The following is a 13,076-nucleotide window of genomic DNA, read 5'->3' on the forward strand; positions in this document are numbered from 1 at the left end:
ACAGTGGAAAGAAAACTCCTCAGATGCGGAAACAGATCCTTCCTCTGAAGCATAGAAGATTACTGCTCTCAGCAGGCACTCTGAAGCAAAGATAATGATATAATTTGACATTCCCTACTCTTCAGGGAAGAGATTACATATATAATAACCACCCACAAACGTCTAAGGGCACAAGTGAAGCCAAAAGGCTGGCAGAGTGGGTTCCACTTTAAATCAAAGGAGGCAAGCCTCTAGGTCAGAGACACAAGATGCCTTCAGTATCTTGCAGACAGTGAAGATGAAGTCAGCCGCCGATTTTTTCTGTTCTATGACCTGCATCAAACACGGCCTCTCTTTTCCATTCAATGATGTCTTAGATGCTGGCTTGGGAAGACACTAGGTAGAAAGGATTGGGGCATGTGTTTACCTTATGGGAGGGACACAGGCAGGTTTACAGACTCTCAGTCCAGGATTTGCTTCTTACTATGCTGGATGGGAGCTGCATAACTGTTTTGCATAATGAAAATCCAGGCTGCTTCACCCACAGCTCAGCATGGCTCACCTGGTTTCAGGTGGGGACGACTATTTTGTGAGCCCCCTTTAGTCACGAATCATTTATCTTTGCTTAAGATGAGAGTTAACTCCTTTTCGGAAAACCTTCATCAGGTGTGTTAGGAGAGAGGGGCTCTGGGTTTTCTTCTTAATTATACAGATGATTCTTGGCTCTGATTCATGGGTGAGTAAACGCTTTACTCAGATCTACTTCCTATATTGCACTGATGTTTTACCCTTGGGATGGGCAATAAATAGCAAAACACTCAAAACCTCTCAAGAGTTCAAGCTGTTCTTAATAAAGGCTCCTAGTAATGGGCCTTGTTGGCTGTTTCCTTTAGGAACCCTAGGGTCTCCAGCACTGACTCATTATGTCACCTGAGGTAACAGAAGAGCAGTTATGTCTGATGGATGGGAAGGCAGTGTTTATTCAGACTCAATGTAATTTCCACCCTTCTGTTGCTAGTTAAAATTCGAGGGGGAGAATTCTGAAAATAAATATCTAATACCTGGATATATATTAAAATAATAACTTTATTACCATGAGAACAAGATCAACAGTATAGAGTGAACATCACCTTAAAATACAGGCAGAATGTGACGCCTCTCAAGTTTTTTTGATGTATTTCACAGTTGAGTTGAGGATCTCTATCCCATGAAGCTCTTTGAGCTGAATAGTGTGCCTGTAACAACCAGAATGCAAAAGTTCAGTTCCTGACCCAGGAAACCCTAGCCATTGTTCAGGCCAACTCCTGGCCCTTGAGAAGTTCAGCTACTGCTGGACATCAGTGTGTGAGGAAGAGGAATGGTCCTGTCATATCGACAGTCCCAATGTTTTGAAAGGGAACATGGCTTCCAGAGAATCAGCATTAAAAGCAGTCATGATGCCATTTCTGATCAACAGGGCCAGATGTGTCTGGCTGATCAGAAGGGCACAGATAGAGACTGTCCCTCTCAGGAACCCCCAGCACGTGGCCCTCCTCCTCCACTGCACTCGAGCTATACATCTTCGATCTTACCAAGACTTTGAAATTCCACTCCTTAATACAACTTCTATTAATCCATTTCTCCCTCTAGCTCTATTCTTAGCCCTAATTGTAGCCTGTGACCCCTAGAGCCATTCCCTGTCTATACCACCTATCCTAACTTCACTTGCTTCTCCATCTGGCCTCCACCATATGATCTGTCCCTTTAGTGTTTCATTAACCATGGTGCCCCCTTGACTTTCTACTATTCCTGACCTGCTAATCACCATTTCTGGCAGACTGATAACTCACCTATAATTTATAGTCTTCGAGAGTTTCCTAGGACTCTGAGAGATTAAATGATTGCTTTTGGTTAGGTACATGTCAGGGGCATGACTTGAATCCAGGTTTCCCTAACTCCAAGGTTAGCTCATGCTCTATTATGCTACAAGGCCTCTCAGCCTTGTAGCTATTCTAATTTTACTTACTCTACATTTATGGTGTAAAACATAACCTAGACCCTCACTGTTGCTCAATAACGTTCTATTCTTTTGAACTGACGTTCTTCCATTTTCCATGTTGCCTAATTTATTTATTTATTTATTTTAGGCAATTGGGGTTAAGTGACTTGCCCAGGGTCACACAGCTAGTAAGTGTCAAGTGTTTATCTGAGGCCGGATTTGAACTCAGGTCCTCCTGACTTCAGGGCCGGTACTCTATCCACTTTGCCACCTAGCTGCCCCCATGTTGCCTAATTTAAATTCAATTGAACACATATTTATTAATGTGAAAAGTCATTGTCCATTTTTTTTCTTCTCTTCCTGAGTCCCATCTATTTCTCCATCTTGAACACTGCTTAGCCTGATATTTCTACTCCTTACCACCAATTCTCTCTTCAATCCTTTGTAACCTGGCTTCTATAACTCCTACTAAATGTATTCTCTTAAAGATTACCGATGACCTAATCACCCAGACCCAATGGCCTGGTTCCATCCTCGACCATCTTGACTCTTCTGCAGCACTACCGACTACCCCTCTTTCTTTCTTTTCTTTCTGCTGGTCATGTCCTACAATTCTGACCCATCTAACCTTTGCCTCTTTTCTGATTCCTTCTTCCCCTCTCAACCCTTAACAAGGTATTGTTCCCCAATGTTCTGTTTTTGGCTGCTTCCTTTCTTTACATTTTCTTTTTTTTAGCAACTTCATTCCTTCCTATAGGATTTAGCCACCATTACAGACTGCTAACTCCCCGCATCTTTATTTATAGCCCGGACTTCTCTTCTGAATGTTGGATTCCTATCTTCAAGTAACTACAGGCATCTCTATCTGGATGGCCCACTGGAATCTGTCTCAACATATCCAAAAACCAAACTTATAATTCTTTATCCTAAACAAGCTCCTCCTTCTGACTTTACTCTACATCTCTTAGTATTATCACCATTTACCCAGTCTCTTGTGTTAGAAACTTTGGTGTTATATTTGCCTCTTCCTAACTTCCTATATCCTGTGATTTACTATTTGCTGTTGATTCTCTCTTTGCAATATCTCTTGACTCCTCCACCCACTTTTTCCATTGCATTATCCTCCTCCAGGCCCTCATTACCACTCACCAGGAGTACTGCAATAGTCTTCCTACCTTCTCTCTCTCTCTCTCTCTCTCTTTCTCTCTCTCTCTCTCCGTGTGTCTCTCTCTCCCTCCCTTCCTCCTTCCTATCCACCTTTCATTTCGCTGCTAAAATAATCATCTTGAAGCATAGATCTTATCACATCAATTCTCTGGTCAAAGATCTTCAGTGGCTTCTTGCTGCTTATTGATTAAGATTTTTTCCCTTTGCTTGGCATTCAATGCCCTTCATAATTTGGTACCATCCTATATTTCCAGGTTTCTCTCTATTATTCCCCATAAACACTTAATGCTCTAAGCAAACTGGATCATTTTCTGCCCCTTCCCTCCAGCCCCCACATACACTTTCTTGCTCCCCTTGCTCCTGTTATTTTCCCATGCCTGGAATAATGTCCCTTCCCTTTCACTTCCAAGTCCCACTCATGCTTTAAAGCCCGACTCAAATTTCATCTTCTCCATGAAACTATTGCTGGTTCTCCCTATTTGTAATGACTTTTTCCAGCTCAAAACTCACAAAACACTTTACTTTGCTTCTCTCTGATACACTTACCATGTATTAGTATATTACAGTTAACTGTGTAAGAATCATGTGTTCCAAATGGACTAAGTTCCATGAGAACAAGGGACCCCAATATGAATTCTGTAGCTCCCTTAAGGTCTACTATGGTTTTCTGCACATAATAGATGCTTAGTAAGTGTTTGTTGAATTAAGTTGACAAAAGAATTGAACTTTTATAAAAAAAATCCCTATCTATATTTTCTCCTGATTAGTCAGGATCCCACATGTCCCCCACATTCTCCATGAAAGCAGCATACTGCCACATATTCCCTTTGCCTTGGTGACCTGACAGATAATCTGGCTGGTTCAACTTGATACCCCTCGGACACCTGGTACCTCGGTTCAGCCGTGCACAGTTTTCCCAGAGCAATTCCTGCATTCAGCTGCACAGACGCTTCCTTGGCATCCCCACCTGCGAGTTTCAACAAGATCTTTACGATATCAGACTTCAGTAGGGCAGAAGCAGCTCCAGGCACCTCTACACAATTACTAATGCAGAGAGCTGCATTCCCAACAATAATCTCGTCTTCTGCCTCAAGCAGCTTGATCAAAAGACTAAACCCTATGGGAAAAGAAAAGAAAACAATGCCACTGATTCTCTTAATTTCCAAGGTTCCTCGAAGCACTACAATTCAATTAAGTTTTCTAGGCTGTCTAAAGTCTAAAGTCTAAAGTCAGATGGAGAAATGGTGTACTACACTCAGCTAGGAGGATGGCAAAACAGGGAAGAGGCAGTAAACCCTCCACTCCATTAGTGCTAGGGAATTGGAAATAAGAATCCAAAGAAGGTACAACCATAAAGTGAGCGGTATAGAAGAAATGAAGTGAGTAGTTTTGTTCAACTTACAGAGCAAGACTTCAAATGTCAAAAGGACAGACCAGAACTCTGGAACTGGAAAGTGCTATTCTACCTTTGAAATTAGACAGTAACTATTCCCACCAGCTCAGGTGAGTACCTGGATACCTGCCCAATGAGCTGTTTGAGAGTAGGGACTGTCTGATTTTTGTTTTCATACTTACAAAGCCTGTGCCAGTGCTTTGTACACAGCAGGCACTTAATAAATGTTTGTTTAGCTGTATTGAGGTTATCAGTCTGGGAAATGTCACCCTGTGCTAGGAGAGAAAAGATCTTCTCTCATCATGGACGTGTTACTCTGAACAGCAGCAATGACACAGGCACAGCCCAGATAGATTCCACGCTAACAGAAGTGCATGTTTTTGCACCATTATTGGGTCCAAGAATTAAAACAGGGTATTTCAATTCTCCTATGGAGCCAATCAGAATGTGCTTCAGAGACCTTTTCAGAAGACCCTATTTCCCTGGAATAAACATCCAAAAATCAATCAACAAGGATTTAAGTGCCTGCTAGGACTTAGGCACTGTTCTAGGTGTTAGAGATATAAAGATTAAAGGAAGCAAGCCCTGCCCTCAAGGAGCTTACCTTCTATTAGAGGAGACAACCTATGCCTATAGAATCGTATACAAAATAGACACAGTTAAGCATATGCAAAGGGGTCATAGCCAGCAGGGATGAGAAAAGGCTTTGTGTTAGGTGATGCTTGATCAGAGGGCAGGTTCTGTCTGAGGATCAGCAAGAAGCACAGTTGGGTTGGATGTGCAAGAAGAAGAGGAATGTTTTAACAAGACTGGAAAAGGAGTTCAGGCTTAGGTTGTGAAAAGTTTTAAAAACAAACAAAGGAGCTTATATTTAATCCTAGAGCCACAAGGAAGCCAAATTTATTGAGTAGGAGAGTGACATGTTTGGGCCGGAATTTAAAAAAATTCTTTTGGCAGCAGTGTGTAGGCTAGATTGGAGAGAGGGGATAATTGAGGCAGCTGGTCCAATAGGAGGAGGCTACTGCCCTAGTCTAGGGGAGAGGAGATGAGAGCCTGAGTTAGGGTGAGTGGAGAGAAGGGGACAGATGCAAGGGATGTTACAGAAGAAGGAATGACAAGATTTGACAGCTAACTATACATGGATGGTGGTGGTGGTGGTGGTAACGAGTCAAGGATAACACTGAGGATGCCAGCCTGTGCCCTCACCAGATACAGAGAAGCTCAGAAGTGGGGTTGTTTGTCATCACGGTAAACAAACATCTAACCACTGCCTCCTTCTCTGCTCTGAGCTACATCTTATCATCTTCAACCTTGAATGGAGATATTTGGTCAAAATATTTGGAAAACTATCTTTGCCAACAAGAATGAGCTGAGGGTGGGAAAGGTCCAATTCTGGAACAAATTTCCAGATGCAATCAGTGTAGGTGACTTTGACATGAGTGATATGCAAATATCTGACACAGACTGTCACCACACCTCCTGGCAGCAGAGCCCATACAATGCTGTCTTTGGACTCCAGCCTTAACATGACTCTACAATTTGACTCAATCAGAAGACTGAGAAGCTGAAAACTGTTTGGAAAGTTCCAGTACAGGGAGGCACCACAGTGACTGCGTTCCAGAAGCACAGATTGCCCAACACAGAAATGTGCTGTTGGGACGGTTAGGCCAGAAGACATTACCGTGAATAGCTGTACCCAAGTGTCCTAGGTAAATAAGCAGCATGCCCATCCTGGCACACACAGGGCTAGTCAGAGGAACTGGAAGCAGAGTCTGCCTACAGCAGGGGCCTTCCTGGGTTTCCATTCTATCGGCACAAATATGCCGAGAGTTACTATGGAGGCCATTATGAGGTTGTCTCAGCTAGAGACCCCCTGCTATCAACAACCAGTCTGAAACACCCAGTTACAAAGTTAAGGCCAGTCTCTTATCCAAGAGGATTTGCTTATTTACTGCATGTTGGATCATATTTTCCAAAGGCAAAGAAAGAATCTGTGTCAGGCCAGTACAGTGAAATACTTTACAAACTATGCCAATGACATTGTTTCTCAAATAAGAACTTGTCATTTCTGCTTCTTGTTTTGTCTCTCAGAGGGAGAAGGATCCCCGGGTCATTCTCTAGCACACACGCTCCACTTATTTGTAGCTGAAAGACTAAATGGTCCCATAGCCAAAGACAAACTAACACATCGTTCTGAGTTCTGGGGAAGGTTTAAGGACATCACTGCTAGTTTTTAACTACTCTTTAGCACTCCAATCCAAAGCAGCCTGTGCCCATTAGGTATAAGGCGCTGTGCTAGGTTCCAGAGCCAGAACAACCTCTGAGACTCAGCCCCTGTCTCGTTAAATTGTCACTTACGTTTATCCAGTCTTGATACTTCTTCCCGAGCCTGGTAATAAACATTAGTACAGAGAGCTAGGATCTTTATGGCATAGCGTGATGCAGTTTGGCCTCCAGCCTAGATTTTAGAATTTTTTAAAAAAGCAGAAATAAGAATTAAAAAAAAATACACATACAACCCTATCATGTGATATTCACATAGTTTAACTTTGCCTGAAAATCCAAGTCAGCCAGAGAGATTGCAGCAGTGCTTTACCGATATTTTATAAAATGAGTATTCTATGAAAGGAGGTTTATATCCTCTAAGGACCTAAGCTCAGATGACTGACTGAATGAAACATTTATTAAGTGCTTATTGTGTGCAAAGCATTGTACTAAGCAGTGGGGACACAAACAGAAAGTCAGTCTGACCCTGGTCTAAGGAGCTCCCATTCTAATGGGGGAGATAACACACATGGAAGGCCTCATCTGCAAGTCAGATGGAAAGGTCTTATGGTCCTTAGGTTGCACTGGCAAAAACAATGTTAATACCTCTTCCTTAATGGCATTTCCAATGATAAAATCACCAGTTTTTGACACTGAAACACTTGACAGTCCCAAGGACTTTGGTGGCAAGACAACTCTTTTCTGGGTCTTCAGTTGCTGTGGCTTCTGCAGGAGCACTGGCCAAGCCAGACTGGAAGGCTCAGGGTCTGAGGGGAGTTACGTCATGGTGCTGGTGGTCATCTGACCTACTTGGTGCTCCTCTCTCTCCCTCAGGGTGCCCTCCTACCTTAGATCTGGCCAGTTTTAAAGTTATCACCATTATCAACTCTAATAGTCAAATCTGGCCCTCTGAAATAGACATATGCCTGTTATGCAATGTTCACCCTGGCTAATTAGCCCTGGGGAGGCTTTATAAGTGAACTGTTGAGAACAGAAGAAAGTTACCAAAGTGGCAGCCATATCTCACTCTAAAGAGAAAAATGACAAAGCCTTTCCCTGTAACATTCCCACTTGAGAGTGGCTGCTGTCTTACTAAGTCTGTCAGGCTGACAGCTCTGCAGGGAGAACACCATGAACTTAAATCATTCCAAGAGGTGAAAACTGTCAAATCATCATCTCTCAAATTACAAAGCACAGCTTTTTAAAAAAGTGTGCATGCATGCATGCACGTTTGTGTGTGTGTGTGTGTGTGTGTGTGTGTGTGTGTGTGTGTGTGTGTGAGAGAGAGAGAGAGAGAGAGAGAGAGAGAGAGAGACAAGGGGAAAGAGGGAGGAGGGAGACAGGGAGGGAAGAAGGGGGAAGAAGAGAGAGGGAAGAGAGTGGGGAAAAAGTAGAGACAAGTGAAAGAGGGGAGGTAAGAAGGGGGAAGTGAGTGTGTATACATATGTATGTATGTATATATATAATACACACACATATATACATATATATGTAGAGAGATGCAAGATAGAAAGAGAGAGAGAGACAAGGGGAAAGAGGGAGGACGGAGACAGGGACGGGAGAAAGAGGGGGAAGGAAAGAGAGGGAAGAGAGTAGGGAAAAATAGAGAGAGAGAAGAGAAAGAGGGGAGGGATAGAAGAGAGAAGAAGGGGGAGGTGTGTGTGTATACACACATATATATATCTATATATACATATACATATATACATAGATACAAGATAGAGAGAGACAGAGGGGAGGGAGAGAAAGGGGGGAATATCTAATCTAGATATATTGAAAGGAGAGAGTAGAAAGAGGGGGGAGAAGAGAGAGAGAGAGAGAGGAGACAGAGAGAAGAGCGAGGAGAGAGAAGCTAGAGAGAGCGAGAGATTGAGAGCAAGATCAGAAGCTTCTGGAACATTCATAACAGTTCTATGGAGCTAACCTCTAAAAGTCAAAACTCCCAGCTTTCAAGAGTGGGGAAGAGAAAAGGGAATAGAATAAGCATTTATTAAGTACCACTAGGGCAGCTAGATGATGCAGTGGCTAGAGCTCTGGGCCTGGAGTCAAGAAGACTCATGTTCCTGAGTTCAAATATGGCCACAGAAAAAAACAAAAAAACCAAAAAACCAAATGTGGTCTCAGACACTTATTAGTTAGGTGACCCTGGGCAAGTCACTTAACTTTGCCTCAGTTTCCTTATCTGCAAAATGAGCTGGAGAAGGAAATGGTAAACCACTGTAGTATCTTTGACAAGAAAACCCCTGATGGGGTCATGAAGAGTCACACGTGACTGAAAAACAACAAGCACCTACTATGTGCCAGGCATAGTGCTAAGCACTTTACAAATATTTTTTCATTTGAGCATTTGAGTGGCGGTCTGCATTCAAAATCTGCCTTAATCCCCCCTTGCCTATGCCTGAGAGCAGCTCTTTTTCATCTAATCTGCATCATCCAGAGATGCGACCAAACATAGAATAGAAAGGGATCTGGTACAGGTCACTAATTCACCGTGCTATCCCTTCAGTGCTAGCCCATGAATTACCCCAACTTCCCCCCTCACTCTCTCCCGCCTAGATTTACAGTCTCAAGCATAAGAGCTCAGTATTGCCTCTGTCCTAAGGCACCCCTCTGCAGAGCAAATAATCTTTCAAAATAGTAAGGTGCTGGATATCATAATTTAATACTCTTCAAATAAGTAATAAGAAATATTTGTAAGGAAAAGTTATCAGCAGAACAGCACTGTGGCTATGAAGTGCTGCTGAGTCTGATGGGAGCCACCATTTTGAAAGAGAGAGGCCACAGAATAATAGCTGCAGATCTGGGAGGGGCCCGAGAGCTTATCCAGTGCATTCCCCTCATTTTAATAATGAGAAAACTGATGGCCCAGGGTCACACAGGTAGTAAGTAGCAGGGCTGGTGCAGGCACCCAGGGTCACCCATAGCTTCTTGCTTAGGCTTGAGTGAAAAGTGGGTGCCAAGAGGGTCCACTAGACTGGCAGAGGGGTGTAGTGGATAGAGTGCTCAGTTTGAACTCAGAAAAATGAGTTCAAATCCTGCCTCTGACACTTACTAGCCATAGGACGCAGCGCAAGTCATTTGACTTCAGGTGCTTCAGGCAACTCCACAAGATGTATCTACTACGTTACAGATTACATTGGTGGAGGGAGTTCCCATATTCAGGGTCTCCTCCACTGATGAATCAGAGTATTCATGTGTAGGCATATGGGAGTTCCCAATTCCATTCATTCATTCATTCATTCATTCTGCTGAATGTCTGCTTTCACAAGACACTGCACAGGACTGGGCAGTGTGGGAGGAACAGAGAAGTGGTAAAAGAAGACACCCTCAAGAAGTTCAGGATCTAAGGGTCATGAAAAAGTAACGGCAAACTCACTGAACAAAAGCCTACGGAAAAATAAAACACTGCTACTAGCGCTCACGACAATAACAATTTTAGACCCCTAAAACAACATTTACAATAATGAAGACGCAAATTAAAATAATTAGACTCCATGAACTACAGGAAGTTTCAAACTAGCATCACCTTTAGAAACTTAATCATCGTCTTCATCACACCTGCTTTCACCGTCTCCTCAACGGCTGTCACAGAGGCTGAGAGGACCCGGCTCAGAACCCCAGCAGCTCTCTTAGGGAAAGAGAAAATGAAGCATGAGCAAGGGTTTTCTAGAGAAAACCAACGATGGCCTTTAAGAGATAATGAAGCTCCGACTTCTTTCATTTGGCAGATAGTTCGGTAATGCAAAAGCAATCATCAGTGTTGGAATCAAAATATGCACCTATAAAAATCTAATAGCCATGTAACAGCTGGAGAATGCTGTTCTTTTTAATAAAGCTTTCGGGAGGCAATTCCAAGACCTCAAAGATGCTTCACAGCAGAGAGAAGCCCAGCGTGGGTCACGGCTGGGAGCTGCTCAGCAGAGCCTAGTGCAGTTTTGCACGTAGCCAGGGAGTCCAGGCCTGGAGAGAGGAAGACAAACTGTAGAGGGCATCACGAGTTTCTAGGGTCTATAAGTCATCATGCAACAGAATGGACTGCTATCCATCCTAGGAGAGGAAGATCATTACATGGGCAAAAACGCGACCAAATTCATCAGTAACTACATGTTTGGGAAGCTAGATGGTCTAGATGATAACCTCAAATCCTTAATCAGAATTTAGAGGAGGCAGCTTTCCATTAAGGGATACAAGCCAATAGAGTTGTGGTTAGCAGTTTTGGTGTCTGGGGCAGGGACCATGAAAAACAATCCCAATTAAAATGTTTAAGACAAATTCAGTTGGTGAGGGAGGAGAGACCATGAGACTTAAGGCTCCAATGGGAGAGATGCCCTGGAACACTGTACCGTGTAGCACAGACGAGAGACTTTGAGGCTACAGCTGGGAAGGCAGTGGAGGGTTCTGGGCTCAGGAGGGACTCAGCTGGGATGACGCTGCTACCGTGGGGAAGAAACATGACATCTAGTGGTTGCCTAGTCTATCCAGTTATCACAGCTAACTAGCTGCTAAGCCCACTTGTTTCTGCCTCTTGAAAGAGTACAAATGGAAGGACCCTCTAAATTTCAGTGCCCAGAAACAAAACCCTGGTTACCCGGCCCTATGTGGCTCTATGTGCTAATTAGATCCCCTTGGTAAAGTTCCCGTTCAACTCAAATAGCGTGCCCAAAGCTGCTGGATTTTAGGCACTATATGCTCATATGGAGTGATTACTCAGTGATTCTTGGCAAGAATTCTAGAGAAACTTGAGACTCCCAGGACCATCTGAGAAGTGAATTGTCTACTTGAGACGGCCCCAGGTTTGGGTGGTGGGCATTCTGTTCGGTTCTCTGGTTCTCCTGGGTAATGGCTCAGTTCTGAAGAGCCCCTAGAATTGCTGAGTTCTTCCAAGGTGGAGTCTGAAAGAGCTAATCTTAACCAAAAGCTAAGAAGTTTCAGGGAAAACCTGGAAATAGCCAACTTCCCTGAAAAGGTGATCTTGGCCAACTCATTTAATGCCCTCCCCTCCCTTCCCTTCCCAAGCCTTAAGTTCTTTACCTGTAAAATGATGGAGTTGGACTACATTGCTTCTGAGGTCCCTTCCTATGTCACATCAAGTCTCCTAAATGGATTTAGCCTGAGATGTGATAAGCCCAGCCAAGTGTTAACTATACCCATGGAGATGTCCTAGGAATTGGGACACAGGGTGGCAAACATGCTCCTATTCTGTTCAGTGTGAGATGACAACATGCGCTTGTCTGGTAGTAACATTCCTTTCCTGCTGAACTGTGTGAATTACAGGTCCATCCCAGCTTTCTTTTCCAAATGTCAAAATCAGAACCAGTGGAAAAGGAATATACCCCTAGGGAAACTGAAACCATCCTACATAAACTGCTGCATATCACCTGAGCTAAACTGAGATCAAACATATAAGCTTGTGGAAGATGGGATTCCAGTTCAGAAGAGTTAGCTAATCCACTAAGCCTGTCTTCATACCATATTAGGTAGACATAACATTTTTAGAAAAGCCAGGACTAGTACCTAACTACTGGGGAATACAAAGGCCACTTAAATAGTATGTTTTACTAATACAAATATTTTAATGCTAGAAAATTCTACTCTTCATAGCACAAATATATTGACATTATAGGGGACATGGTTTTTCAAAGTCTGTAACAGAGTTACACACAGGATACAAATATGCCTAGACTAGGGATCCATTTCTGACTTCTGTCCCACACAGTCCAGGTATGGATACATACACACACAAATCAGATGTGCTTATTTTTATAATCTGGCTCAATTCCAAATCATACTAAAGCCTTTTATGGATTTCCTTAGGACAAACTTACTGTCAAGATTCCACCATCTTCACTGTTCAGTAGAGACACACACCTTCTGCTCACCTTTTCTGCTAAGACCTGGTATAACAAAGAGAATTCAATTGGTTTATTGATGCTGTGGGTAAAAATAGAGACAATGTCTATCAGATCTGCCAGTAAAACAAAGCAGGGTGTGTGGGGGGATCACTAATGCTTTGGATGACAGAATTGGGATGCAAAAGGATCTCAATAGGTTAGAATGATAGGTTAAGTCAAATAGGATAAAATTTTAATATGGAAAAATACAAAGTCCTTAATTTAGGTTCATTTAAACAATACAGGGTGGTGGGAAGATGGCACAACAAGAATTCACTCAAAAAGATGAAGGAGTTTTAGTTGAGTGGAAGATCAACATTAGTCAACAGTGTGACACTTTAATCCTCCAGTAAACCTGTGGCGGCCCAGTAGCCCAGATCACAACTCATCCCTACCGTCTTAC

At 43.0% G+C, this 13,076-nt stretch overlaps 1 protein-coding gene across 5 annotated transcripts in view; it reads right to left on the reverse strand.

The window, feature by feature from the left end:
• Positions 1 to 1,047: 1,047 nt before the first annotated feature.
• TTC12 (tetratricopeptide repeat domain 12) overlaps positions 1,048 to 13,076 on the reverse strand; it is a 55,338-nt gene continuing 43,309 nt past the window's right edge. For 4 of the 5 annotated variants that reach the window (XM_027847371.1, XM_027847372.1, XM_027847370.1 and 1 more), the window contains 5 exons: positions 12,608 to 12,676; positions 10,309 to 10,410; positions 6,876 to 6,975; positions 4,016 to 4,241; positions 1,048 to 1,214 (listed from right to left, as the gene is read on the reverse strand). In XM_027847371.1, the coding sequence (XP_027703172.1) occupies positions 1,139 to 1,214; positions 4,016 to 4,241; positions 6,876 to 6,975; positions 10,309 to 10,410; positions 12,608 to 12,676 (573 nt within the window). In that variant the 3' untranslated portion in view covers positions 1,048 to 1,138. Of the gene's footprint in view, positions 1,215 to 4,015; positions 4,242 to 6,875; positions 6,976 to 10,308; positions 10,411 to 12,607; positions 12,677 to 13,076 lie in introns of those variants that run through there. The other variant, XM_027847374.1, reaches the window with a different exon arrangement.

This window comes from Vombatus ursinus, unplaced genomic scaffold, assembly GCF_900497805.2.
Source record: "Vombatus ursinus unplaced genomic scaffold, bare-nosed wombat genome assembly UNPS02015398.1, whole genome shotgun sequence".
NCBI classification, from domain to species: Eukaryota; Metazoa; Chordata; class Mammalia; order Diprotodontia; family Vombatidae; genus Vombatus; species Vombatus ursinus.